Raw genomic sequence first — 25,762 nt, forward strand, 5'->3', positions numbered from 1 at the left:
GTTGCTAAAAATAAAAGCAAGAGAGCGGGGATTTGGGCATGTTGGTTAAAAGGAGACCCTCCATGTAAAAATCACACTTCTCGCTGACTTCTTTTTTGCCTGCTATCATTGCAAGTCACACTTAAGATCACAGAAAAGGAAGGATATTAAAGGGAAAAATGAAGGGTGGGGGTTTCCATTTTTCCACCCCCAGTTTGTTCCTTAAGTGCATTTGACAGAGCTTCTAGTATTGTCAGTTTCACCATAGTTCGTTTCCCCTGTTAGTTGTGTGGCTCTTTCAGAGAGTACCAAGGAAGATAAAAACATTCTTGTTTAGTAGGAAAATGTGGCAGCAAAGCCGTAGATATTAGCAGTGTTAGTACCTTACACTACTTTTATTGCTGTATTACAGCTGTATCAAGAGGCCTCAGCTGAGCTTTGGGCCTCATTGCATTGGTGCTGTGCTGTCTCATAATATGAAACAGTCGCATTCCCAAAGAGTTTGCAATCTAAACAGAGAAGTCAAGACTCTGGGAATTATGATGTCTACATTGTACAGATGGGGACCTGGGGCACCAAGAGGTTAAGTAATTGGCCCAGGGTCACACAAGAAATCTGTGGCAGAGATCAGAATTGAGCCCAACTTGCCCATGCCTCTGGCTGGTCCTCAAATACAAGGCCTCACTTGCTTCTTTTTAGCTCACTTTTTAAAATGCCGAGATACTAGATATCAAGTCAACACTTCCTTTGGCTGAGAAATGCTCAGGTTAAAAACCATCCATTTTTTTTCATGTAAATGTATTTTTCCTTCTCTGTTTAACATCTCAAATGATTAAATATGAAGGAATTGTTTTAAAATCTAAGTTATGCTCTACCATTTAAGCTGTTCATTTATTTTCTGTCTTTCTCGTCTCTTTGAAAATGAAACAGACTTAGTCAGTTTCTTCTAGTCACTTTCACTTTGCAGCATAAGGCCGCAATGATTTGGATAGAGACCTTGCAGGGGAATGATTATTTGGCTTTGTTCCTACTGAATTTAAGTAATAAATAATCATCATCACAGAAGAATGTTGACTGGCCTTAGTTCTTTGTAAATCTGGTTTTTACAAAATCTGAACCAGGGTCCAGTTGTGGGCTTTAATGTTGTTTCTTTGTGATTATTAAATTAAGAATGTATTTATTTGTTCAAAAGCTAGGATGGAATGATAAATCCTGAAGGCTGCATTGGTTTTCATTGGGTAACGTCCTCATGTTGTCAAATGAGCAATCAGTGGACACATCTGCCTCCACTTTCTCTGTCTGTCCTTGCTTCCTTTCTTCCAATCATTATTATAGCTGTTTGTGTTCCATAGTGCCTAGAGACCCCCACCTAATATCAGGGCCTCATTTTGCTAGGTGCAGTACAGACACGTAATAAGAGACCCCAATAAGCAAGACAGACAATGGGCGGTAGCCAGAAAGGGAAACAGAAGTACAGAGAGAGATGAAGCAACACACACACACACAGGGTGGTGCAGAGAGCTTGGGATGGAACCAAGATTACATGTATCCCAGCCCATTACTTGCTTCACTGGACCACACTGCTTCTGTGTCTGTCATAGCATCACAGAAGAGTCAGAGACAGAAAAGACCCTGTTAGCTTCTTTGGTTAACCCCACTATATATTTCTTTGTGCACTGTCTAGGAACTCACTTGGATAATGCAAAGGATCTATTTATTCAAGATCAAATGCAAAACAAATATCTGATGCATATTCTTACACAATATAAAACAAAATATATTCAATCCTTGTGTGTCTCGGACCATTGGCCTATTGATGGTCTGGGCATCCCTTTTAAGGGCTACCTATCACTAAACCAAACCCTTTGAAGAAGGGCTTTAGCCATTAACTAGCAAACGAAAATAGTCAATTTTCCATCAGGCTAAATGGACTGGTTGCAGGTGTCCTCTGCCTTAGATCCCTCTCCTAGAAAGCACTTAAGCATGTGTTTAAGCACATGCTTAAAGTTAAGTACATGCATAAGTGCCTTTCAAAATCAGAGTTTCACATCGCTCAACTTTGTACTGTACTGTAAATGTGGAAGGCAGGTGCTCATGGCATATTCATTTTCTACTCTGATTATTTAGGCTATGCTTAACGCAGCTGTGGGTAGACAGACACTGCTAGCTCTGCTCAGGCTAGCATGCTAAAAATAACAGTGTTGCCACAGTGGTATGGGCAATGACCCGGGCTAGCTACCTGAGTACAAACCTGCCTGACCCACTGGGTACACACTTGTGCATCTAGCCTCAGCCACTGTTATTTATAGCTCACTAGCTCCAGCAGAACTAACACGTGTCTGTCTGCCCAGCTGCTGCGTAGATATACCCTTAGGGTCTAAAGGACTCTGAACATTGCGTTTCTTTGCTCCTGAACCTCGTAAATGCTCAGATGTGCAGTATTTAGCATCATCGGTACAAATTGTCTTCAGCTGCCTTTGAGAAAGAAATTGCTCTAATGAGAATCATCAGGCTTTTTTGGCTGCAGAACAATTTTCTGGTAAATGAAATGAGGTTACTCTCCTTGCTAAATGGAATGGTTTGGGCCCATCTAGTGCTTTTCAGTGGAGGGGAAGTCTGTTTCTTTTTCCATGACTTGACTGTCTGGAGTGCTGGGTAGGATCGTGTAGATATCTGAGACACACGAGAAGAATCTGGGCGCACATTAACTGTACACATCCATGGCGACTTGAAATGACTTGGTAGCACAGTAACTCACTCCTTACAATACTGTACCATTCAAATAGGGTTCTGCAGGGAAATGCAAAGTTTATACATATATAAGTATGATTTAATCCCTAAGGGCTTAGCCCTGCAAAGTGCCCAGCATCTGGCCCTGATCCAGCAAAGCACATATTCCTCCCGAGGCCAGTGGGTCTGTGCTTAAATATACATGGGGGGCCTAAGAACTGTGCTGCACTGGGACAGAGTGCTCAACCCCTGGCAGGATTGAGCCCTTTCTTAGCAAATGTGCAGAAGCATTTGTGTGGATGTGCAAGATTCCGTATGTGTGCGCGTAAGTAGTGTGTGTCTCGTGCATGGTGGTGCACATGTGTGTTAAGTTTCGCTCATATGTGTTAAGTTTTGCTCATAGAAATTAGGGTCGGTGTTTGTGGAATACAGAGGTGATGCGTGGGGGGACATGGGGGGCACGTGCCCCCCAGATTTCTGCCAGGGTTTATATGTCCTTCCCTGAACCCCACTGCATATCACCAGAAACTTTAAACTGTGCCCACTCCTCCATCAACAGTTATGTGTTGGTTTGCTTGTAGAGAGCTGTGGATGTGAAGGTTTGGGTGGAAGGGGCCTGTTTGTGTATTTGAAGGGTGTGGTGGATTGTGATGCATATTGTGTGTGTGTTTTAAAAATCAGGAGGTCTTTCCCCTTCTCTCTCACTCTCTGCCCCATGCCAGCTTCATTCTCCCTTCTTTCCTTATCCCTAACCAACTGCAATATAATTGAGTTCTAATGATGGCCAACATTTGCAGATCTGGGTGCCTAAAGTAAGGCTCCTAAATCCATCCATCCAAGTAACCAGTATCCTTCCTTTTCCTCCAGCAAAAAGAGCTATTATTTTTTGCGCCATGTGCAATCTTATCATCCAGCTGCCACTGAAGAAGGTTAGAGGGAAAGCAGATAAGACATGAACTAGAATTTCAAAGGAGCCCTAAATACCTTCTAGTTAGGTGCCTGAATATGGATTTAGGAGCCAAGCTTTAGGCACCCAGTCTAGATAATTAGAGCTAATGTGTCTGCTTGAGTTACGTACATCTTTGTGTTTGTATGCAGAGTAGGGCTGTGCATTCGTGTGAGCATGTGTTTGCTTGCATGGCGTTCATGGTTGCATGGACAGGGTTATGAATAGGTGAGGTAGACATGGCTGCACATGTGCAGCAAAAGGCCATTTCATTCCATCAGGTAAGAGCTAGGGCTTGACGGAAATTGGGAGACTGAAAATCCCCCAAATGTACAGATATTTTGAAAACATTTTCATTTTTCAATTTTCTAAAAGAACTTAATTTTGAAAAATTTTTGGTGTGAAGTTTTTCAAAATTTCAGGTTTTTTTCTTTTTATCAGTTTTGCAGCCAGAAAGCAGGGTGGAGAGGAATAAAAGGAAAAATAAAAACAGGAGACACTGGAAAAATAGCTTTTTTATTTTCAGTGTTCATAAAAAAATTGCTAAATTAAACCTGAAAATTCTCTGCTAATTTTTGTGTTCATAAACAAAGCCTTTTTTTGACTAAGAAAAGGTTTTGATGTGAAAAATATTAGCCAGCTCACGCAACCAGAGGTTCTTTTTTGTTTTTTGGTTTTTTATGTTGGTAACACTCCTTGTTTGTGTGGAAGGTTTTTGGACCACTTCAACTTTTACCCATGTCAGAGAATGCACAGAGAGAGCTCTGCGCCCTTTAATTGTCTCTGAGTGTGATGATTTTTGTTGATGCAGTTTGTTCTCCTGCTGATGAAATACTCCTAATCCATTTTTTAGTTCCATTGCACAGGAAAAGAGGAGGGTCGGTGGTTGGGTTTTGTTGTTGTTTTTGTTGGTGGTGGTGTGTGTGTGTGCGCGCGTGTGTGTGTGTGCGCTTATTATGATGATGATTCTGTGGCCAAATGGGGATTTAGGAATCCAGGAGAGACGGTAGCTAGCTCTCTTGGTTTCTTTTCTTTTTTAAAAAATTGTTTTCCTTTGAAATTCCAGAGTTAGTGTTTTGTCTCCTTTCTCCCTGACCCTCTTCGGAGGCAGCCGTGTGTTTTTTCACCAAAAATACTTGAAACAAAGAATCGTTGTCTGTAAACCGTAGCAGGCAGGAAACCCAACTCACAGGGGATCACTCTGAGCCAGCGCTGTCCCAGAGCTAGACTCCAGTTCTCTGAATTCAACCTGACAGCTTGTCTGGAGCACTTTCTAAGTAACCATTATCCTTCCTTTTCTCCCAGCAAAAAGAGCTATTATTTTTTTTTGCTTTGGGTGCGCTGTGTGCTATGTTATCGCACATGTGTGTGTGGGTTATACATTTTCTGGGATGCGGTCACTCCCCCCAAAAGCTCTTGGAATCACTCAGGCTGTTTCCCAAGACAAGAGTAAATTTGTTTCTTGATAATGAAGTGAATGGGCAAATGCTGTAAAAACAGCAGCAGCAGCAGTAGTGTGTGTGTGTGTGTGTGTGTGTGTTTTGTTGCCAGTGTCCTCCTTCCTTTTCTTTTATGTGAGTGTCTGTCTACTTTCTCTGTGGGGGTGTTTGTGCATGTCTTTGCAGAATAAATATTTGTGGGTGTCTCTGTTTCTCTGTGTGTTTCTTTGCATTTGTGAGTGTGTGTGTTTGGAGGAGCATATCTGTTTACTACTGTGTGTGTCTGTGCATATACTTGTACGAGTGTGTGCACATGAGTGCTGGTCTGTGTGTCTGTACTAGATATGTATATGGTTGTGTGGGTGTTTGTGTGCACACACACGTCTATATGTCTTGTGTGTACATACAAACTCACAAAGGCAGTTTTTCTTACAAACCTGAGTTTGGGAGAGATTGTCTTGATATATATTTTGGCTTCCACTCTGCTCTGTGCACTGAGGGCTCTTTGGCCAAGGTCCAAACAACAAGTAAAACATTTCTTGGTGCTTGCTCCTTTTCTTTGTAATGTGTCATCATAAGCTGTGTGTAGGGTGGCGGCGAATCCAGACAGGAATCAAGAAGTTCCACTGCTCCAAGACTCTGGGACGTTTTTCTAGGCAAGCTCTCACAATGGGGGCTGTCGCCTGTGGCCCCCAAAAATACAAAGCAATTCTAATTCCTGCAGGCAGGGCCGTTGCTCTGAAGAAGAGAGTGAAACCCAGGATCAAAGTTTTCTAGCTGAGAGAGGTTTTAGTTACATGTCACCTCCAGCAGAAAGTTTCTGCAAGGGAGGAGATCAGAGAGGAATACAAAGGAGTGACCAATTCAGAAGAAATCAGAGCTGCCCCTAAGCATTTGCCCATTGCCAGAACCTGAACAGAACCTTGCTGAAGGTGTTGAACTATGTTTTCATTCCAGGCATCTCCTGCTTCCTCGTTCTGGCTGGTTCCAGAAACTGGAAATAGGCTTCAGCTACAATGTTCGAATCCAGAACTAGATCTGGATTAGGATCCAGATTGTGAACACCCAAAGTTTGGTCTGGGTCACCACCGACAGAATGCTGGCTCTTACCTGAAGATCCATATGTACGTCCCTACTAGCCTCACCCACTCATAGAATCATAGAAGATTAGGGTTGGAAGAGACCTCAGGAGGTCATCTTGTCCAACCCCCCGTCAAAGCAGAACCAATCCCAACTAAATCATCCCAGCCAGCACTTTGTCAAACTGGGCCTTAAAAACCTCTAAGGATGGAGATTCCACCACCTCCCTAGGTAGCCAACCCATTCTAGTGCTTCATCACCCTCCTAGTGAAATAGTTTTTCCTAATATGTAACCTAGACCTTCCATAATGCAACTTGACACCATTGCTTCTTGTTCTGTCATCTGCCACCACTGAGAACAGCCTAGCTCCATCCTCCTTGGATTCCCCCTTCAGGTAGTTGAAGGCTGCTTCAAATCCCCCCTTTCTCTTCTCTTTTGCAGACTAAATAAGCCCAGTTCCCTCAGCCTCTCCTCATAAGTCATGTGCCCCAGCCCCCTAATCATTTTCGTTGCCCTCTGCTGGACTCTCTCCAATTTGTCCACATCCTTTCTGTAGTGGGAGGCCCAAAACTGGAGGCAATACTCCAGGTGTGGCCTCACCAGTGCTGAAAAAGGGGAATAATCACTTACCTCAATCTGCTGGCAATGCTTCTACTAATGCAGCCCAATATGCCATTAGCCTTCTTGGCAACAAGGGCACACTGTTGACTCATATCCAGCTTCTCATCCACTGTAATTCCAGGTCCTTTTCTGCAGAACTGCCATTTAGCCAGTAGCAGTGCATGGGATTCTTCCGTCCTAAGTGCAGGACTCTGCACTTGTCCTTGTTGAACCTCATCAGATTTCTTTTGGCCCAATCCTCCAATTTATCTAGGTCACTCTGGACCCCATCCCTACCCTCCAGTGCATCTACCTCTCCCCCCAGCTTAGTGTCATCTGTGAACTTGCTGAGGGTGCAATCCATCCCATCATCCAGATCATTAATGAAGATGTTGAACAAAACCGGCCTCAGGACCAACCCCTTGGGCACTCCACATAATACTGGCTGTCAACTAGACATGGAGCCATTGATCACTACCCTTTGAGCCCGACGATCTAGCCAGCTTTCTATCCACCTTCTAGTCCATTCATCCAATCCATACTTCTTTAACTTGCTGGCAAGAATACTGTGGGAGACCATATCAAAAGCTTTGCTAAAGTCAAGATATATCACGTCCACCACTTTCTCCATATCCACAGAGCCAGTCAGGCATGTTGACTGTTCCGGATCGCCTTCCTGTCTTCCAAATGCTTCAAAATGGATTCCTTGAGGACCTGCTCCATGATTCTCCCACAGACTGAGTTGAGGCTGACCGGTTGGTAGTTCCTGGATTCTCCTTCTTCCCTTTTTAAAAGATGGGCGCTATATTTGCCTTTTTCCAATCATCTGGGACTTCCCCCGATTGCCATGAGTTTTCAAAGATAATGGCCAATGGCTCTGCAATCACATCAGCCAACTCCCTCGGCACCCTCAGATGCATTAGATCCGGACCCATGGACTTGTGCATGTCCAGCTTTTCTAAATAGGCCTTAACCTGTTCTTTCACCTCTGAGGGCTGCTCACCCCCTTCCTATACTGAGCTGCCCAGTGCAGCAGTCTGTGATTTGACCTCCTCTGTGAAGATCAAGGCAAAAAAAGCATTAAGTACTTTTTCCACATCATCTGTCACTAGGTTGCCTCCCCCATTCAGTAAGGGTCCCACACTTTCCCTGACCACCTTCTTGTTGCTAACATACCTGTAGAAACCCTTCTTGTAACCCTTCACATCCCTTGCTAGCTGTAATTCCAAATTGTGCTTTGGCCTTCCTGATTACACCTCTGCACGCTTGAGCAATATTTTTATACTCCTCCCTAGTCATCTGTTCAAGTTTCCACTTCTTGTAAGCTTCCTTTTTGTGTTTACGCTCACCGAAGAGTTCTCTGTTAAGCCAAGCTGGTCGCCTTCCATATTTGCTATTCTTTCTGCACATCGGGATGGTTTGTTCCTGTGCCCTCAATAAAACTTCTTTAAAATACAGCCAACTCTCCTGGACTCCTTTCTCCCTCATACTAGCCGCCCAGGAGATCCTGCCCGTCAGTTCCCTGAGGGAGTCAAAGTCTGCTTTTCTGAAGTCCAGGGTCAGTATTCTGCTGCTTTCCTTTCTTCCTTTTGTCAGGATCCTGAACTCTACTATCTCATGGTCACTGCTGTCCAGGTTGCCACCCACTTCTACTTCCCCTATCAATTCTTCCCTGTTTGTGAGCAGCGGGTCAAAAGGAGCACAGCCCCTAGTTGTTTCCTCCAGCACTTGCACCAGGAAGTTGTCCCCAACACTCTCCAAAAACTTCCTGGACTGTCTGTGCACTGCTGTATTGCTCTCCCAGCAGATCTCAGGGTGTTTGAAGTCCCCCATGAGAACCAGGGCCCGTGATCTGGAAACTTCTGTTAGTAGTCCGAAGAAAGCCTCATCTACCTCATCCTCCTGGTCTGGTGGTCTATAGCAAACACCCACTATGACATCACCCTTGTTGCTCTTACCTCTAAACTTAACTCAAAGACTCTCAACAGGCTTTTCTCCAGTTTCATACTGGAGCTCTAAGCAATCATACTGCTTTCTTACATACAGTACAACTCCTCCACCTTTTCTCTCCCACTTGTCCTTCTTGAACAGTTATCGCCCATCCATGACAGTGCTCTAGTCATGTGCGTTACCCCACCAAGTCTCTTTTATTCCAATCACATCATATTCCTTGACTGTGCCAGGACTTCAGATTCTTCCTGCTTATTTCCAAGGTTTCTTGCGTTCATGTACAGGCACCTAAGATAACTAGCCAAATGCCTTACTTTCTCAGTATGTATCAGGAGGCCTCCCCTGTTGCACTCAACTACTTGTGTTTCCTCCTGGTATCCCACTTCCCCACTTACCTCTGGGCTTAGGTCACCATCCCCTGGCAAACGTAGTTTAAAGCCCTCCTCATTAGATTAGCCAGCCTGCCTGCAAAGATGCTCTTCTCTCTCTTCATTAAGTGGATCCCATCTCTTCCTAGCAATCCTTCTTCCTGGAACAACATCCCATGGGTCGAGGAATCCAAAGCCCTGTCTCCAACACCACCTGCGTAAACATGCATTTACTTCCACAATTCGATGGTCCCTACCTGGGCCTCTTCCTTCAACAGGGAGGATGGATGAGAACACAACTTGCGCCTCAAACTCCTTTATCCTTCTTCCCAGAGCCAAGTAGTCTGCAGTGACCCGCTCAAGGTCATTCTTGGCCTTATCATTGGTGCCCATGTGGAGAAGTAAAAAGGGGTAGAGGTCCGATGGCTTGATCAGTCTCCTCTAGTTGTACTGAGATGCTAAGGAGAGAAGCAAGATGGCCCAGTGGTTAGGGTGGTAGCCTTGGATTCAGCAGATCTGCATCCTGTGCGTCCTTGGGAAAGCTGCTCTGTGCCTCAATTCCTCATCTGTACAATGGGAATACTAGCACTTATGGGGTGCTGTGAGGATAAATATGTTAAAAGATAGTCAGTTGCTCAGAAACTATGATAATGGGGCCAAGCAAGTATCTAAAATAGACAGATTATAGAATAATTTTTTTAGTGAACTAGCTGCTGCCCCTACTGGATAGAATCAGAAATACTCAACTGTGTGCCTGAGCCCCTATACTACTTGGGAATTCACCTTTAGAACAAGCGGTAAGGGGCTGTGCTTTTGAAGCAGGGAACTCTGAGTTCTGTCCCTTTTTCCACAGGGAAGAGTTCTGAGTAGCCTGGGCGGGATAGTGACAGAGGATGTGGGTTTGGTATAGCATACGGGCGAAGTATTTATTGTTACCATTGTTGTTGATGATGATGATAATGCCATTATAAGGTACTGTTAATTTAAATGTAAGGTGTGCAGGTGTTTAGAGACAGGCATTACTAGAAATAAAATGTTTCACAGAAAGTCATAGTGTAATGATGAGTTACTGAAAAATATAACACCATTAAATAATTCAGAATAATACAAAGTGTTACAGATACTAAGTGCCAGATTTTTAAAGTTTCAGCACCCACAATTGGGACACCCATGTGGCTCCCATCTAGGCACTTAAATAAAGGCCAGATTTGCACATGAGCTCACCAGTCAATGTGCGCTCAGCATGCTGAACTCTTTTGAATACACAGCTCTCTTTAATTCAGCTGCAGAGTAGCAAAGGAGAGGAATAAAGGGGAGTAGGTGGGGACCAATGGCATGTTTTGAGCAGAGATTGCAAATGAGCTGGAGCAACAGTAGGAGGGTGTTCAAGACACTGGGCACTGTGGAGGAGAAGGCTCTTGCACCAGTACTGGGATGGTGAGGAAGTGAGGAGGCAGGAACGCATACCTCTCTGCTAAGGGCTGGATTGCTCCCAAGTATTGGTAGAGTGGATCAAAGGGAATGTTGGGATTTCATGGGGAAAACCTCACCTGTAGACTAGAAGCTCTCCATGCCCTCGCCCACAAGCATGATCTAAGCATGTGAGTCTAAGGGGAGCTCAGCATGGTGCTACTTTAACAGTTGGCAGCGTAGGTTTTTTGGGTTGAGAGCATGTGGCACGCAGCCTTAGGGACATGCAGTGGTTGGGCAGAGTCCACAACCAGTTACATTTACTGCCATCATGTAAAATGGTGCATCTGACATTTCAGAGTGGGGGTTAAGGTGCCTTTGGTTTCCCCCACCACTCCAGAAACCTACTGTCTACGATTCCTCTTTCAAAAGGGTGGCAAAAAAATACACACATACCCTGGGTATAAACACAGAGTTTTGGGACTGGGAACTCCAGGGCTTGGCCTGCAGTTCCCTGCAACTCCAGTTTTAACTTGCTCCCATGTGCACCCCCTGCTCCCAAGTACCAGAATCATGCCAGCCCCAGCCACCCCTCTCTCATTAAGAATGAAGCAGTGAGGTCTTGTGCTTTCTGCTCTCTTTTTCAGCTTCTTCCCGTGGTCATTCAGATGAATCACAAGCCTGCATCCCACAAAGGATGGCTGGCCTTGCTTTTCCATTTACAGCCAATAATCTAAATTCCAGCCACCCAGCCAGGAGCTGTCTTCCTACTGAGGCCAAAGGACCCACTGCAAAAAACAGTGCATGTTCCACACGAAGAATCCCACAGGCTGTTTCAAGTTCTCAGCCCTCTTCTCCTTCCATTGATTTGCATCTGAAGGGTTTGTGAGGCTGGGTACGGGCTGGGCCTAGGTTTTCCAGGACCCTATTGGAAATCAGATGTGCAAGATTCACCCCATTGTGGTCTGCTCTGCAGGCAGGTTGAATGAGAGTGTAGAGGGAATGCTGGATTCCTAGTGCCTTAGGTGCCTCAGTTTCTCCATCTATAAAATGGGGATAATTTCACTGGCCTGCTTTGTAAAGCTCCACAGATGAAAAGTACTGCGTAAGAATGAGGCATTGTTATGCTGTAGCTGTAGCTGTATAAATAGGATAGACTAAGCCAAAGGCCACCAATAGACAGGGCTGGTAATGGAGGCAGTGTGGTCTAGTGGCTAGGCCAATGAACTAGGACTCAGGAGATTTGTACTCTAGTCTTGATTCTGACCGTGCCCAAGTGACTTTACCTCTGTTTCTGCTTCTAGCCTTTGTCTAGCTGGTCTGTTTAAAGTGCAAGATTTTGGGGCCGGGATTGTCTGTTACTAGGTGTTTGTACAAAACCTGGTACATTGGGGCCCTTTGGTGCTTCTGTGATTACATGCTAAGTGGGTGCTCCTTGGGAACATGCTGAGTGGGAAGGAGCCCTGTCTCAGAAGCTAGCTGCTGCCAGTGATAAATGGGGTGTGGTTCTGCTGTTTAACTGGGCTCATGCGTGTGCCATGATTCCAGGGACTTAGCCTGGCTGTGCTAACCCACCAAGAAGCAGACTGCAAGGTTGTGCAAAGCAGCGTGTTCCTGCAAGGTGCTGAGTGCCTCCTGGGAGCACTTTCAACCCTCACAGAAAGGTCCACACGTGCAGGATGGTGGGAAACGTTCCAGTGCCTCCTGGGGTTGTTCCTTTAATCTCTTCCGAATGCTCCGTGCACAGCAAGGGAGGGTTAGCAAGGGAGACATGATGGGAATGGGATTAGCTGTTTGGAGGCCGCAGCATTAAACAATACTATGAAATCCCAGGACCCCGAACCACTTGGGCACCCAGGGCAGAGCCCCACTGACCCATACATTAATCCAGTCCTGACACTGCTGACTCATTTGGCATCAGAGGGTCACGGTTCAGACCCATCATTTCACAATGAGGCTTCTTGCCTAGCATCTCTGGTCCAGAATAGAGCGGTTGGGCTGTGCTTGGCTGGGAGACCTCTGGTCCTGCCGCAGGTGGGGTCATGGACTGGTAGGTGGCGCTCTCCTCTGCTGAGTCATTGTGGCCCCAGAGTGCTGTGCTGCTGCGTTCCCAAGAAGACACACGGACAGATATTTTCTAGAGTGTCTCTGCGCCTCTCTCCTGTGGATTTCACTGGGAGTTAGGCACCTAGGCGCCCTTGAAAAAAACAACCTGGCACCTATCTGCATCTTAGGCACCTAAATCCCTTTAAAAACCTGACCTCAAGCTGGAGGGAAGATGCCCTAGAAAGATGAGATCGTTATCACAAGCCACTGCACATGTGACCCAACCAGTGCTGCATCCAGCAAAATCAAAAGGCCTTGCCGAAAGAGGCCCGCTGCCCATGCTCCCCCCCGAGTGTTTGTGGGGGCGACACTGACTAGCAAGTCTGCTCCCCTGACTCTGGTTTGATGGAGTAAGCTCCTAAGGAGGCAGCTGGATACAGGAGTTGTCAGCACTCACTGAGTGGCTAGGGAAGCCAAGGGACTGTGAGGTCCATTGTTCAGTGGGAACGCTGGCCTGCCACGGCACCCTCAGCCTTTTAGATTTGAAAAACATCACTTTTTTCTTTGTAAAGCTGTCTTTTATTTTCTGGGGGATTTATTGTCCAATCTCTAATATCCTGAACAGGGCCCTCCTGATACCATGTTCTCTCAGCTGGTGGGCAGACTTCAGGGGCTGGTGGGAGTACAGCAGAGGATCCCAAGCTGTTAACATTTGATCAGGGATTTTTTTCCTCTGAGGAGGGAAAGGAACATCTGCGAACCCACCCATGTGCCAGAAGCTCTGCACAGGATAACTCTGTTGGGCGCTAAGGGCATGACCTTGCACCAATGAAGCCAATTGGAAATTTGTTGTTGACTTCAGCGTGCACAGGATCTGAAGCTCTGAGATCTGGGTGGAGAGAAGGGTCAGAGGAAGTGGGCACTAAGTCCTGCTTCAACTGTGCTCTCATCCTAGAAATCACTACCAGAGCTCACCTCCCTGGCTCAGCAGGGCAGCAGACTTGGGGCCTGAGCCTGCCCTCCTTGACTTCAACTGGAGGATGAGCCAGGCTTTCCCACTGCTTATTGTGGGCCTTAAGGGCTTGATTCACCACTCTGTTATTTCACTTTGACATCAGCATAGCTCCATGGAAATCATTGGTCTTCACACCTGGAGTAACCTAGCAGAGAACCAGGAATTCCATCAGGGGCCCTATCCTACCAAGTCCTGTGTACTACTGGCTTTCACTTCAGTCAGGAGGAGGTCCTTGGGGAGGCAGTTAGGGTGAAAGGCTGGAGCAGAGGGCTGAGAACCAAATTCAGGATTCTGATTCTACCACTGTGTGACTTTGGGTAAGTCATGTCACCTAGTGCCTCTGTTTACCCTCCCATATAATAGCACCTGGAGAGGTGCATTTACAAATGTGAATACATAAAATGACACTAACGATGCCTTACCTCCTTCCAAGGCATGTTGCGAGCGTGAACGTTTGCAAAGCTGTTAGATCCTCAGTTGAAAGGTGCTATGAAAGTGCAAAGTGTTATTAATATCCTGTACCTTGCCTCTAATAGAGTCTGCATTCATTCTGGGGAATTTCTGGATATAAACCAGACAGCTGCAGAATGACATTTCTTGAAAACATCTATGATTTATTTTGTGCTCTTTAATTCCATTTTGTATTGAATACACGTTTGTCACAGGGCCGCTGTTCAAATGGGCCTTTTAAGTCTAAAACAGACCTAGGGCGGGCGTAATTTACTTCAGCAGGCGTAAACTGGCCTAGCTTAGCTGAAGTCAGTTGCTGATTTACACCAGAAGAGGACCTGGTCTCATATTTTTAAATTGAAACTCTGTAGCTTGGAGCATTTGAGTGTGAAAATTGAGCCACTTTACGACAGATAACGACTCTCTGCATAACTAACTGTCTGGCCAGAGTTCTGTAGAATCTCTTCGAGCCACTGGGCGTCAGATCCTGGGAACAATATTGTTTTTGCAGAAACCCGAGTCTCTGGATGGGTTCCCTGGCTCTGCCTTTTCCATTTTGTTTTAAACACGTTCAGCTTTAGAGTCTGGGACTAGAAGCTGGCCGTGTTGCTGTGGTTCATTCACATTGCACAACTTTTTGTGAAGAAAAAAAAAACGTTGGCAGATTTGATTGTTTTGTTTTTTGAGAGAGGTGGAAACTTGCACTGCTTGAGAGAGAGCACGAGTGAGCTGTTTTCCACAGCAAAACCTGCATGACTGGCTGTTGTGCTGAATCTCTCTCACCCCTTGTGCCATACAATGGAGGAACTATTTATTAACCTTATTCGGCCCCCTTCCCAATAGCACTGAAGGGGCTTGTAAGGTATTAATCCTCACAACCCACCCCAAGAGGTAGAGAAGTATCTTATCCCCATTTTGTAGATGGGGAACTGAAACAAAGGGAGACTAAGTAATTTGCCCAAGGTCACACAGGAAGAGAGAGGGGGGAATTAAACTGAGTTTTCTGACTGCTACTGTAATCACAACACCATCCTTGCACTCCTGAGTCAGCTGCCTATTGGAAGAAGGGTGCAAAGAAACCAGCGCCGAAAGCTTTAAAATGATTAATGGCTTTAACATCATTCTGGGCAATCTCCGCCCAAGAGCAGATCCTGAGCAGGTGTAAATCAGCCTCATTCGGTAGAAGTCAATGCCGCTATGCCGATTTACACCTGCTTAGAATCTGGTCCTCTCTGTCTTGATCCAGTATTTTTGATTGCAAGGGTGAGCACAGATTTGCAGTTAAAGCTTTGGAATGGCAAGCAGGAGATGTGGGCTACACTCTGGCTCTACATGACCATGGGCAAGTCACATTCATAGAATCATAGAATACCAGGGTTGGAAGGGACCTCAGGAGGTCATCTAGTCCCACCCCCTGCTCAAAACAGGACCAACCCCAACTAAATCATCCATTGCTGCTCCATACCTCAGTTTCCCCATCTGTAAAATGTGGCTAATCATCCAGGCCACCACTATGGAGTGCCTGGGATCTTTAGACACAAAATGTTCTGCTGTTATCTTTTCTTTTTTGTTATGTTGATACACTGTGGGTCAGCCAGTCTTGTCATGTGCATTAGCAAGGTTCTGCTTTCGGCCCCTAACCCAATCTAGAAATAATGCTGTAGCTCACAGGATCTGAAGGTGGCAAGTTGCAAGTTGAACTAGAAAAGTTGAAAGAAACTTAAAACTTCTCTGGACACATCTCAGAAACGACCCCCTTCCTTCTTTAACCGGAGCTGGGCCCATCCACTGCAGTGCCACTCTGCCATCTTCCTGTCACCGTTTTAGTGGGGCTCCCGGGCCTTAGCTTGTTGGCAAATGATGCCAAAAGCTTAGAGTTAATATGCAGTTTTATGTACCTGCCAAGGATTATCAAAGGGAAGGAATGAAAATCAATAGCTGGCTGCCAAGGATGGGGAAGAAGAAGCCATTTGGTTACAAGGGAAATGGGCTACAATTTAAGCCTTATCTATTGTGCTCTGATTTCAAGCACTACCATACTGACACTGGTGCAAGCCCCTAGTGTAGACAGCACAAGGTGCAATTTCCACCAATGGTTTCAAGCAGGGGAAAACTCCACTGCAGCTTTGCTTGTTTACGCCAGTGGCTAGCCACGTAGAAAGGTTCACTTGGCAAAATGCGGCTGGGAACCAGTCCCCAGCACTGCCGCTGGAAGAACAAGAAACCCAGACTGGCCTCTGTCCTTGAGAGATGTCTTGTCGGATTCTTAATGCACAGTGGGTTGTTTTTAAGTCTGACCCATTTGCAGCAGGGATTGTGGTTTCTATTACAAACAACAGTAAAATAAAAATAAAAACGGACAAGTTAAATGAGCTCCTTCCCCCCTTTTCTCTCTCTTCCCTCTCCCCTCCTCCACGCTCCCTCTTTATGTTTTTCCTTTCATGCCAATAACTAATTTAAAAAACTGAAGAGGCTTTTGCAGAGCCAGATGGACTGGGTGAGTGCACATGGATTTTTCTACAAGGAGATTTACTCCGGTCTCCTTGCTCTTCTCCAGCCCCAAACCGTGAGAATGGACAAAGGCTCTTATTCACTCGAGGGGTTGCGGAAGGAGTTTTGGGGCAGCAGTTCATCTGGTGCTTTCTGATGAGGATGATGGTTATTTTTAATGTTGCGTGTTAGCGTGGGTTTTATGGTTTCTTTGTTGTCCACAAGGAGACTTTGGAATCTTTTTTGGTTTAAAGCCCTGGCTTGGTGCATGTTGAATAATCTAATGGCTCATCCCTTCGCTACCTCTAAGTCTGGTCCTTGAGTGGTTTTTCTGTCCAGCCACTCCAGGACGAGAGTGAGAAGACGGGCTTGGGACAACGTGGATTGTGAACTGTTCAGCAATAACAATAAAAAAAACTAGGGATTTAAAATGTAGGATTCTGATGACACATCTTTGCCACAAGCCAATCCTCACGCATCAGTGTTGCTTATTGTGAAATCAGAGCCCATTGTTTTTCCTCCTTTCGCTAACACAATGCTTTGCTGCACCCTTCCAGGGCCCCTTCAATGTCCTTGGAAGGTTTCCTGCAGCTTCTGAATCAATCATGGGCTAGATCCTCACTTGATGTCAATTGGCATGGAACTACACTGATTGACACCTGCTGTGGATGTAGACCCATAACTTAGGGCTGCCCATGATCCACAGAGGTCAGAGACAGAAAAAACTTGCTGTGGTCACCATTCAGTGTTTAGCAAGGTTCTTTCTTCTAAGTGTAAGGAAATAACTGCGGCATTTCAGATACTCTGTGCAATAATAAGCAGGGGCGGCTCCAGGCCACAGCACGCCAAGTGTGTGCTTGGGGCGGCAAGCTGCAGGGGGCGCTCTGCAGACGCCGTGAGGGCGGTAGGCAGGTTGCCCTCGGCAGCATGCCTGCGGAGGGTCCACTGGTCTCGCGGCTTCAGCAGACCTCCCAGCGGACCCTCCGCAGGCAAGCCACCGAAGGCAACCTGCCTGCCGTGCTTGGGGCGGCAAAATGCCTAGAGCCGCCCCTGGTAATAAGTGCTGGGAAATGTTGACTTTTTAATGGCAGCTGCTCTACCAAGTCATCTAGTACATCTCCCTGCAGAGACCCAGATTTTCCAGAGCTTTACCCAGGTCAGCTGTTAAAGTGCATGGGCTTCCACCCTTCCCCTTAGGAGCCCAGTACAGCTCCCCATCAAGATATTTTTCATGATCTCCTTTGTGAACTTTCCTTTCTGTCCAGCCTCTCCTAAAACATGAACATTTCCTCTGTTTCCTGAATATTTACCCGTTCTTAAGGCTTCTTGGTATCCATACCACGCAACCACAGGACAGCCAGAAGCAGCAGTGAGGCAGAGGAACAGGTGGCTGTGCAAGGCACACCTGATTGCAGCCTTGCGATGGGCCAGGAAGATGAGCAAGGGCTCTGGAGTGGAAAGAAGGCACAGATATTTGGGAGGATGGGGGGCAGCTAAGAGGCAGATTCTGACTAGGCAGAAATTCAAATTTTGTTGGGTTCAGTTTACATTTAGCCTCAGTCCACCCCGTCTATTCCCATGGGACCAGATGGCGCCTGACACTATCACGGGTGTACAAAACGGGATAGAGGGCACTAAGCACTTTTGTTTTCCTCCCTGGCCTCCATCACCAACTTGTGCCCCCCAACAGGAGTCAAGCACAGGCCCAGTCCATGCTACTACCACCTGTGCAGGGAGGAGATGGAGGTCCAGGCCTCAGCCCTGCTCCCACCCTCTGCCAGCCACCCCCTGCACAATGTGTCCCTGAAACTCCACCTGTCCCATGCCGTGTCTTACTATTTAACATTCATATTGTGGCAGTGCCCACAGGTCAGACAGGTCAGAGCCCCGTTGTGCCAGGTACTGTACAGACAGATCAAAAATGACAGGCCCCAAGGCCCTTGCACTATAATGGACAATACATAACAGGTGGCTGAAACACATATGTAGGCCAGGACATGGAGAAAAAGTAACTAAAGAGTGTGTAAAATTTCTTAAGCCATAATTACAACTAGCCACCTGTCTAGCCTTCCTGGCACAGTCTGAACTCAACTCTTCCTTCCCTCTTGTCGTTTGTCATTAGATCCTTCCTATGATGCGGTCAGGAGAGCCGGATGGGGCAATAACATGAACTCCAGCCTCACCAAAAGTAAGTAGCCATGTTGGAGGTGGCAAATTCTGATGCAGAGGATTGAAACATGGTCATGAGTTGGGCTAGGTTTGGTTTGCTTGTTGTACAGACATCAGAATGACTGAGGGTCCAGGCCCTATTAACTTCCAGTCTCTTGTGAGACTTAATTCATTAGAGCCATCTTTACATTGAGCCAGATTCTGATACAGTTAGTCATAATGAGTAACACCGTACTCCAATACCTTACTACTGCTCAAAAGAGAAAGGTGCCACTCACCATAAGAAAAAGTAGCAAATTCTGACCCTTAATATTTGTAAAGCACATTGAAATCATCATATGGATGATCCTATAGATTTTATTCTAGTTGTTAATTATTTTCATAATTCATATAATTTTGCAATACTACAGGGTAGGGCCGGATTTCATGCTTCCCCCAAATGGTAGGTTTATGCCCTGAAGGAGGTAGATTGCTAGACGGTGCAATTTTTTATCTTAGTCAGTATAACTGGCTGTCACTGGGGCATATTCTGCTCTTCTTTGCCTGGTGTCACATGTCCTGGGGCCACAAGTTGTCCCTGATCAAGATATTACTCATCTGGGGTAAGGCTGGCAAAATTTGGCCCTAAATCAGTACTTTCTCTTTAGGAGCTTTATGTAAAATGCTCACTCAGAATGGGTAGACCATGCTTTGGTTTATAGCTTTATCTCTGTTATCAGTGAGGATCTGCATGGGTGGAGCACATGCTAGGGCTAAGGTTGAACTGATTTGTAGTGCTGGTCAGGAATTTTTTGACCACTTTTTTTTCTTCAGAAAAATGTCAAATTTCCAAAACCAAAACTGTTCATGGGAAAGGCTTGTTTCACGAATTTCCCGTTTCAAAATAAATTCCAGAAAAAAGTTGAGAAATCGTTGACATCCCATTTTGCCCTTTTCGAAACAAAAAATTCCATTTTTCAGTTTGAAGCAACCGTTGCTTTCAAAATTTAGGCTAACTGAGAGTAAAAAAGAATTTCAAAAGGTTAAAATGATCAAATGGAAGCATTTAGTTTGACCTGATTGAAAATTATTTAAAATGTTTCCATTGATGAAAATTGTGATTTTGACTTTTCATCCCTGTTCACGGTAATAAATATGTATGAAAACTCAACAATTCCCATGTTACCACAAAACTGTTTCCTGCCCACCTCAACTGGCTTGGTCATGTTCATGTCTACACTGTATCCATCTTGTTCCCTATTTGTTCCCTCTCCTCTGGTTGCAGTACATCTAAGATCTCACTTTTCCTGTTATTACAGGTCCCCCGGTTGCAGGTACTCAAACTGTGAATAAGAATACAGAACAGCAACGGCCGCAACCAGGTAAATGTGTCCAGTGTGTGCTCGGCTGTATCCCATAAACAACTTCATTTCCCAACCTGGTATTGTAATGTTTCAAGCAAGGACAGTCTTAGGCACAAGTTAAATGGGCTCAAACACTTATAATACTCGGTCAACTCTGTTCATCCACCAACAAGGCTTATCCAAAAATACTTTCTTCTGGCTGCTTATGGACGCCCCTCCTCCCATTTAAAAGAGATGTCCCTGTATCAGCTTTGGCATGTGCAGAGTTCAAAATCCTTAGTGTCAGCTGCTTTGGATCTGCTTTGACATCCCACAGCAGGCAGTGTAAAGGATTCTGAAACAGCTAGTCAATGGAGCTGCTTCTGCCACAGTGGTGAAAGGTCTACAGGCTGGATTCTAACCTCCCTTACACCAATATAAATTGGAAGCATCTTCAACCAAGTCCACAGAGGTACACCACTATCAAAGCACCATAAATAAGAGAATCAAGTCCAATCAGGCTTCAAGCAGTAATACTTCTTGCTTGGGTTTCCCAATGGGTTGGGTTTCCCAACTAAATGACACCCTCTCAGTGTTCTGCACAACTGCTTTGTAGCTTTCTTTGTTAAGATGTAAAGTCAGCCATGAGCCAACACCAAAATCCAAGGGACAATGAAGGGAAGTAGATCATAATGGTCCCTTCTGACCTTAAAGTCTATGAGTCTTTGAGTCTATGAAGTAGAGAGATTACAGCAGTGGGGCCCCAGGAAAAGGGAGGAGATTCATTCCTAATAAACGCATGATGGAATTTCTAAAAAGCATTCAGCAGGAGCCTCATTCTGCTTCCGTTAGCATCTGCAGTAAAACACCTATTGATTTTAGTCAGAGCTGAGCTGCACCAATCTTCCATTGACGTCACTGGGAGCAGAGCTGAGCCAACATGGAGCGTTTCTGAAAATCCCACCTGCACACATGAAGAGGAAATAATCAGTCCAGCTAGAAAATGTGGCACACTTATGCAGGTGGCCCAACTGCTCACATTAAAGCAAACGTATTTGCTCTGATCCAGTCGTGTTGTGCTTGCCTGATGCTATGTTTTCATGCAGCCAACTGCTGTAGCTGGTGCTGTGGCTTGTGTCCAGTGGGAATTTTGATCTTAAAAACTGGGATACTCTATGAAAACAGTGTGGCAGCCACTAGGTTATTTAATCCTCCCTAAATAATGTGTGTCTGTTCATTAAACAACATAAGAGACCAATGGGAGTGATTAGTGGGAAAGGAGTGGCAGTGTAAAAAAGGAAGGAAAATGGATATCTGGATTATTCTGGTTAAGAAAAATAGAGAAGTGCTTTGTTTCTTTTTGTGCAGTAAAGAAAAGATTTCTTGTCTCTTTGTTTAGATCCCTATCAAATTCTGGGACCCACCAGCAGCCGCTTAGCCAACCCAGGTGAGTTCAGTTTGGGACACCAGACCACTATCTTAAAGGCAAATTCCGTCTCCTGTTTAAAGGGCTAACTCTCTCATGAGCCACTGCTTCAGACTCGGCTGGAATCATAGCTTTTGTCCCTCTGCTGCTTGTGTAGAGTATAGGGGCCATTGGATTGCATAGAAGTGGATCCCACATCTGTCCTTGACACTGCACTCTGTGCTTGTCATGGCAGCTGGTGTGGAGAATTTCTTCATGATCCCCTACATGGCTGTACTATTGGTAGCTTCCATGTGCAGTCCCCACCATGGGCCTTAAGTACAGTAGTAAGAAGGGTCTTGACTGACTGTCTTCCCCAGGAGTGACATTTCACTATTATAAGGCCAGGGTGGGCAAATGATATAGTAAAAGGACTATGCAAGAGTAAAACTGGGTGGATAGTGCCAAATAGTCTTTGTTTGAATACAAACAATGAAGTCACGTCTTCGGTATTGGACACCGCATGAAGTTGCTCACCACAAGCATTTTACCCTTCCCCCTCAAAGCAGCTAACCAGATTTGAACCCAGGAACTTTAATACTGCACCACAGAGCAGAAGACCTAAATCGCTTAAGCTCTTAGCTAGCTTCTGTGGAAACCTTTTGCAGGCTTTCTATGTTTTACACAATGACCCCTGATCAAGTCATCTACAGACCTCTGGTAATAGGACCAAGAGCATGAGCATCATTTGCTTGAGCTAACTGACAAGGTCGATTAGCATCGAGGCTGTTGCAATCTCGTAAACCTCTTTACATGGCCTAGCCACAAGAGGGGGACAAAGACCCCACCTTGGCATTAATTTGGGTTACATTTGCACAAGCACGTGTTCTGTTCACAGAGGGAGAAGGTGTTGTATGCGCACGCAGAAACGGATTCTTATGAGCCTCCTTACAGGAAGTGTTAGTGTGGCCATCTTGAAATAGTCTAGGAGTCATCCAGTCTGAGAGAAGAAAGAAATAATACTATGATTTAGGTGATCAGCCACAAGGCTGCATGTGGCAAATTATGAACTGCAGGTATTTGCAGCAATAGTTATGAAAATAGTTAGTGAGCAAAGTGAGGTCGAAATACACTTATATCAGCTATTCAGTGAATAATTCTGAATAATAACCATGTTCATAAAAAGCTCATTTCTGAATGCTTTGTAGATTTGTCGATTTTAATGCCAGAGGGGACCATTCTGATCAGCTAGTCTGACCTCAAACAGAAGAAGAGGCTGAGTGACTTGTTTGCTGGGACTAGGTGGGCTGACCCTCCACAAGGGTTTGTAAGGCTTGAAGGAAACTTTCCCATCAAAGATTGAGATAGTCCCTCTGTTTCCTGTCTTTGTCTTTTGATTTAAACAGGAAATGGAATGTCATTTCCTTTTCTCTTTGGCTCGCTTCATGCAGGGAGTGGGCAGATCCAGCTGTGGCAGTTCCTCCTTGAGTTGCTGTCTGACAGTTCCAATGCCAACTGCATCACGTGGGAGGGGACCAATGGGGAGTTCAAGATGACAGACCCCGATGAGGTGGCCAGGCGCTGGGGAGAGCGCAAGAGCAAGCCCAACATGAATTACGACAAGCTGAGCCGAGCCCTCCGATACTACTACGATAAGAACATTATGACCAAAGTGCACGGCAAAAGGTATGCCTACAAATTTGACTTTCACGGCATTGCCCAGGCTCTCCAGCCTCATCCAACTGAGTCTTCAATGTACAAGTATCCATCAGATCTTTCCTATATGCCTTCTTACCATGCCCATCAACAGAAGGTGAACTTTGTGCCCCCCCACGCTTCCTCTATGCCTGTCACATCATCCAGTTTCTTCGGAGCAGCAGCATCCTATTGGACCTCCCCTACGGGCAGCATCTACCCAAACCCCAATGTCCCACGTCATCCCAACACTCATGTACCATCGCACTTGGGCAGCTACTACTAGATGTTTTTACCTTCAGTGGCCTTTATCAATCTGGTTGGATGCTCTCTTTACTTCTAGGATTTTTGGACCTTTTCTGGATATTTTGTGGGCCATTGTTGGGGGGAGGGGGAATTAAAAACTGGATATTAGTTATTCTTGGATCAAACCTCTCTCTCTTTTTTTTTTGTGGTAATTTTGCCTCTTCCGTCTTGAACTGAGAGATGGATACCTCTGCAGGCCAGTACTCTGTGTTTTTATTTTGGTTCTAAGTCTTATGTCCTCTATAGGAACTGCCCGTGAAGATTGCTCACCACAACCTGGAATGATTATCAGCATTTGAATTTTTACGAGACCAGAGAAAAAAATGTTTAGCAGTCCGAAGGCTCTTAACAAGACATATATCCAGCCGTGGGTCTTAGAAGAATGCTATGTTTGTTTAACAGGGACTTAGGACGACATGTGTGTTTTTGGCGGGAGGGTTTCTGATTTCGAGGAGGGGATGGAAGAGTCAGATATTATATTGTGAGGATCTGGGGCTGCAGAGGATGGCAACTGGAATCTTAGCTTTAATTAAGGCCAACGAGGTTTTTCACCCAACTGGAAATTTTATATATATAAAGAAGTAAAGGGCATTGAAGGAACTTTTCTAGAGTGTGCAACTTGTGTTGGACTATATATTAACTCCAGAAACATCTGAGACCAGAACAAAAGAAAGTAACCTAACATCAAGCACAGACATTCCTTGAAAGCAAAAATGAAATAAACGACAGCAGATCCTGGAGAGCTTTGCCAAAGCTTTCAGGATCGCTAAGCGCTACCGATTCGCGAATGCTGTGCGTTTGTCAGACCGTCGTTCTAAGGGTCAGCTAATCAAAAGGCTACTTACTGTATAAGTTATGCAGAGTTATTTTTTCCCTATATCTCACAATATTAAAAGAAAGATGAAATAAAACGAGTTGACCTCAGTCACAAATGCAGGTTATTTTTACTACCAGATCAGTTGTTTGTGGGTTTTTATGTTGTTGTTTGTCTGGTTTTTTTGTTTGGTTTTTTTTAAAATGTAATTTGTACATCTTTTCAATCTGTACATTTGGGCTGTAGCTTTGTACTTTTTGCTAAAAAAAATTAAAATGAAAAAAAGATACATGTAACGTATCTGGTGGGAATAGAGCCCTGATCCCACAACCCGATCCAGGCAGATTTCTTTCCTATACTAGTGTGGAACACATCTGAGCTCACTGGGAGTGTCTAAAGCACAGTTTTTGTGCTCCTGTTTTAGCTTGAGTTCATTGATTGCTAATTAACTCAAATCGGCCAACATGTTTATATTCAAGCTAGTTGAAAAAATGCATCAACATTTTCCAAATTTTTCACGACAATTTTCCATCAAAACTGAGTTTTTCAAACATTTTGATAATTCTTTAAAACTGGATGAAAATCAGCAAACATTCCTCCCCCAAAAAAATTTTTTTGAAAAGCTTTTGCAGAACATTTTCATCAAACATTTGAAAATTTTCAACTATCTCTAATTTGCGAAGCTAGTCTTGATGATCCAGGAATGTTCATTTCAGGACAGAAACATGAAGATCTTGGAACAAATGTTTATAGAGGTCTTAGATTGGTACTTACAAACTTATTAGGAATTAACTGGCAATCATTTGACAGGAGCAAAAATATCTAGTGTAGACATAACCTCTGAATGTCTGTGTCAGTGCAAGGTTTAGTCCACGTATATTTGCTTGCAGAATTGGGACCTTAAAACAGAACATTATAGTTTGTTCATAACTTTAAACAGAAGCACTGATGCCATTATTTAACAAAAGAGGAAAACAAGATCAAGCGAATCAGTTTAGGTCTTAGTGCTTTTGGAATGTTTATAGGTAACATTACTGCAATAATCGCAAAAAAAAAAAATTATTAAAAAAATTTCCCCATGGAAATGGGCTTTTGCTACTATATATATGCAATGTATTTTTGGATATTAAAATATATATAATTTTGCAAGTAATCTTTGTGGGTTTTTTAAAAAAAAGTATTAAATGTTACGCTGACAACTGTTGTATGAGGATTATGATGTAAAAAAATGTGAGAAAATAAATGGCTGTTTTCTTCTCTAAGACATCATATTGTTACACTTTTTTCCCCAAGCTCACAGCAAAACCATGAACTTTCAGTCTAAACAATATTTATTTTAGATGAAGAGAAAGAAACTAAGAGCAAACTAAATAATACTTTGCCTTTGTATACCACTATTCATCAATAGATTTCAAAGTGCTTGACAAAGGAGGTAAGTATCATTCATTATCCCCATCTTACAAATAGGGAAACTGAGGTACAGGGAAGTGCAGTGACTTGCCCAATGTTACCCAGCATGCAAGCAGAAGAACCCAGGTGTCCTGAGT

The 25,762-nt window shown here is 44.6% G+C and overlaps 1 protein-coding gene across 4 annotated transcripts in view; it reads left to right on the plus strand.

Moving 5' to 3' along the window:
* Positions 1 to 25,477, plus strand: part of FLI1 (Fli-1 proto-oncogene, ETS transcription factor) — a 116,415-nt gene extending 90,938 nt beyond the window's left edge. For 3 of the 4 annotated variants that reach the window (XM_030538186.1, XM_030538187.1, XM_030538188.1), the window contains 4 exons: positions 18,627 to 18,692; positions 19,972 to 20,034; positions 21,395 to 21,442; positions 22,852 to 25,477. In XM_030538186.1, coding sequence (XP_030394046.1) covers positions 18,627 to 18,692; positions 19,972 to 20,034; positions 21,395 to 21,442; positions 22,852 to 23,381 — 707 coding nt within the window. In that variant the 3' untranslated portion in view covers positions 23,382 to 25,477. The remainder of the gene's footprint in view (positions 1 to 18,626; positions 18,693 to 19,971; positions 20,035 to 21,394; positions 21,443 to 22,851) is intronic. The other variant, XM_030538189.1, reaches the window with a different exon arrangement.
* Positions 25,478 to 25,762: the final 285 nt, after the last annotated feature.

This window comes from Gopherus evgoodei, chromosome 19 (genome assembly GCF_007399415.2).
Source record: "Gopherus evgoodei ecotype Sinaloan lineage chromosome 19, rGopEvg1_v1.p, whole genome shotgun sequence".
NCBI classification, from domain to species: domain Eukaryota; kingdom Metazoa; phylum Chordata; order Testudines; family Testudinidae; genus Gopherus; species Gopherus evgoodei.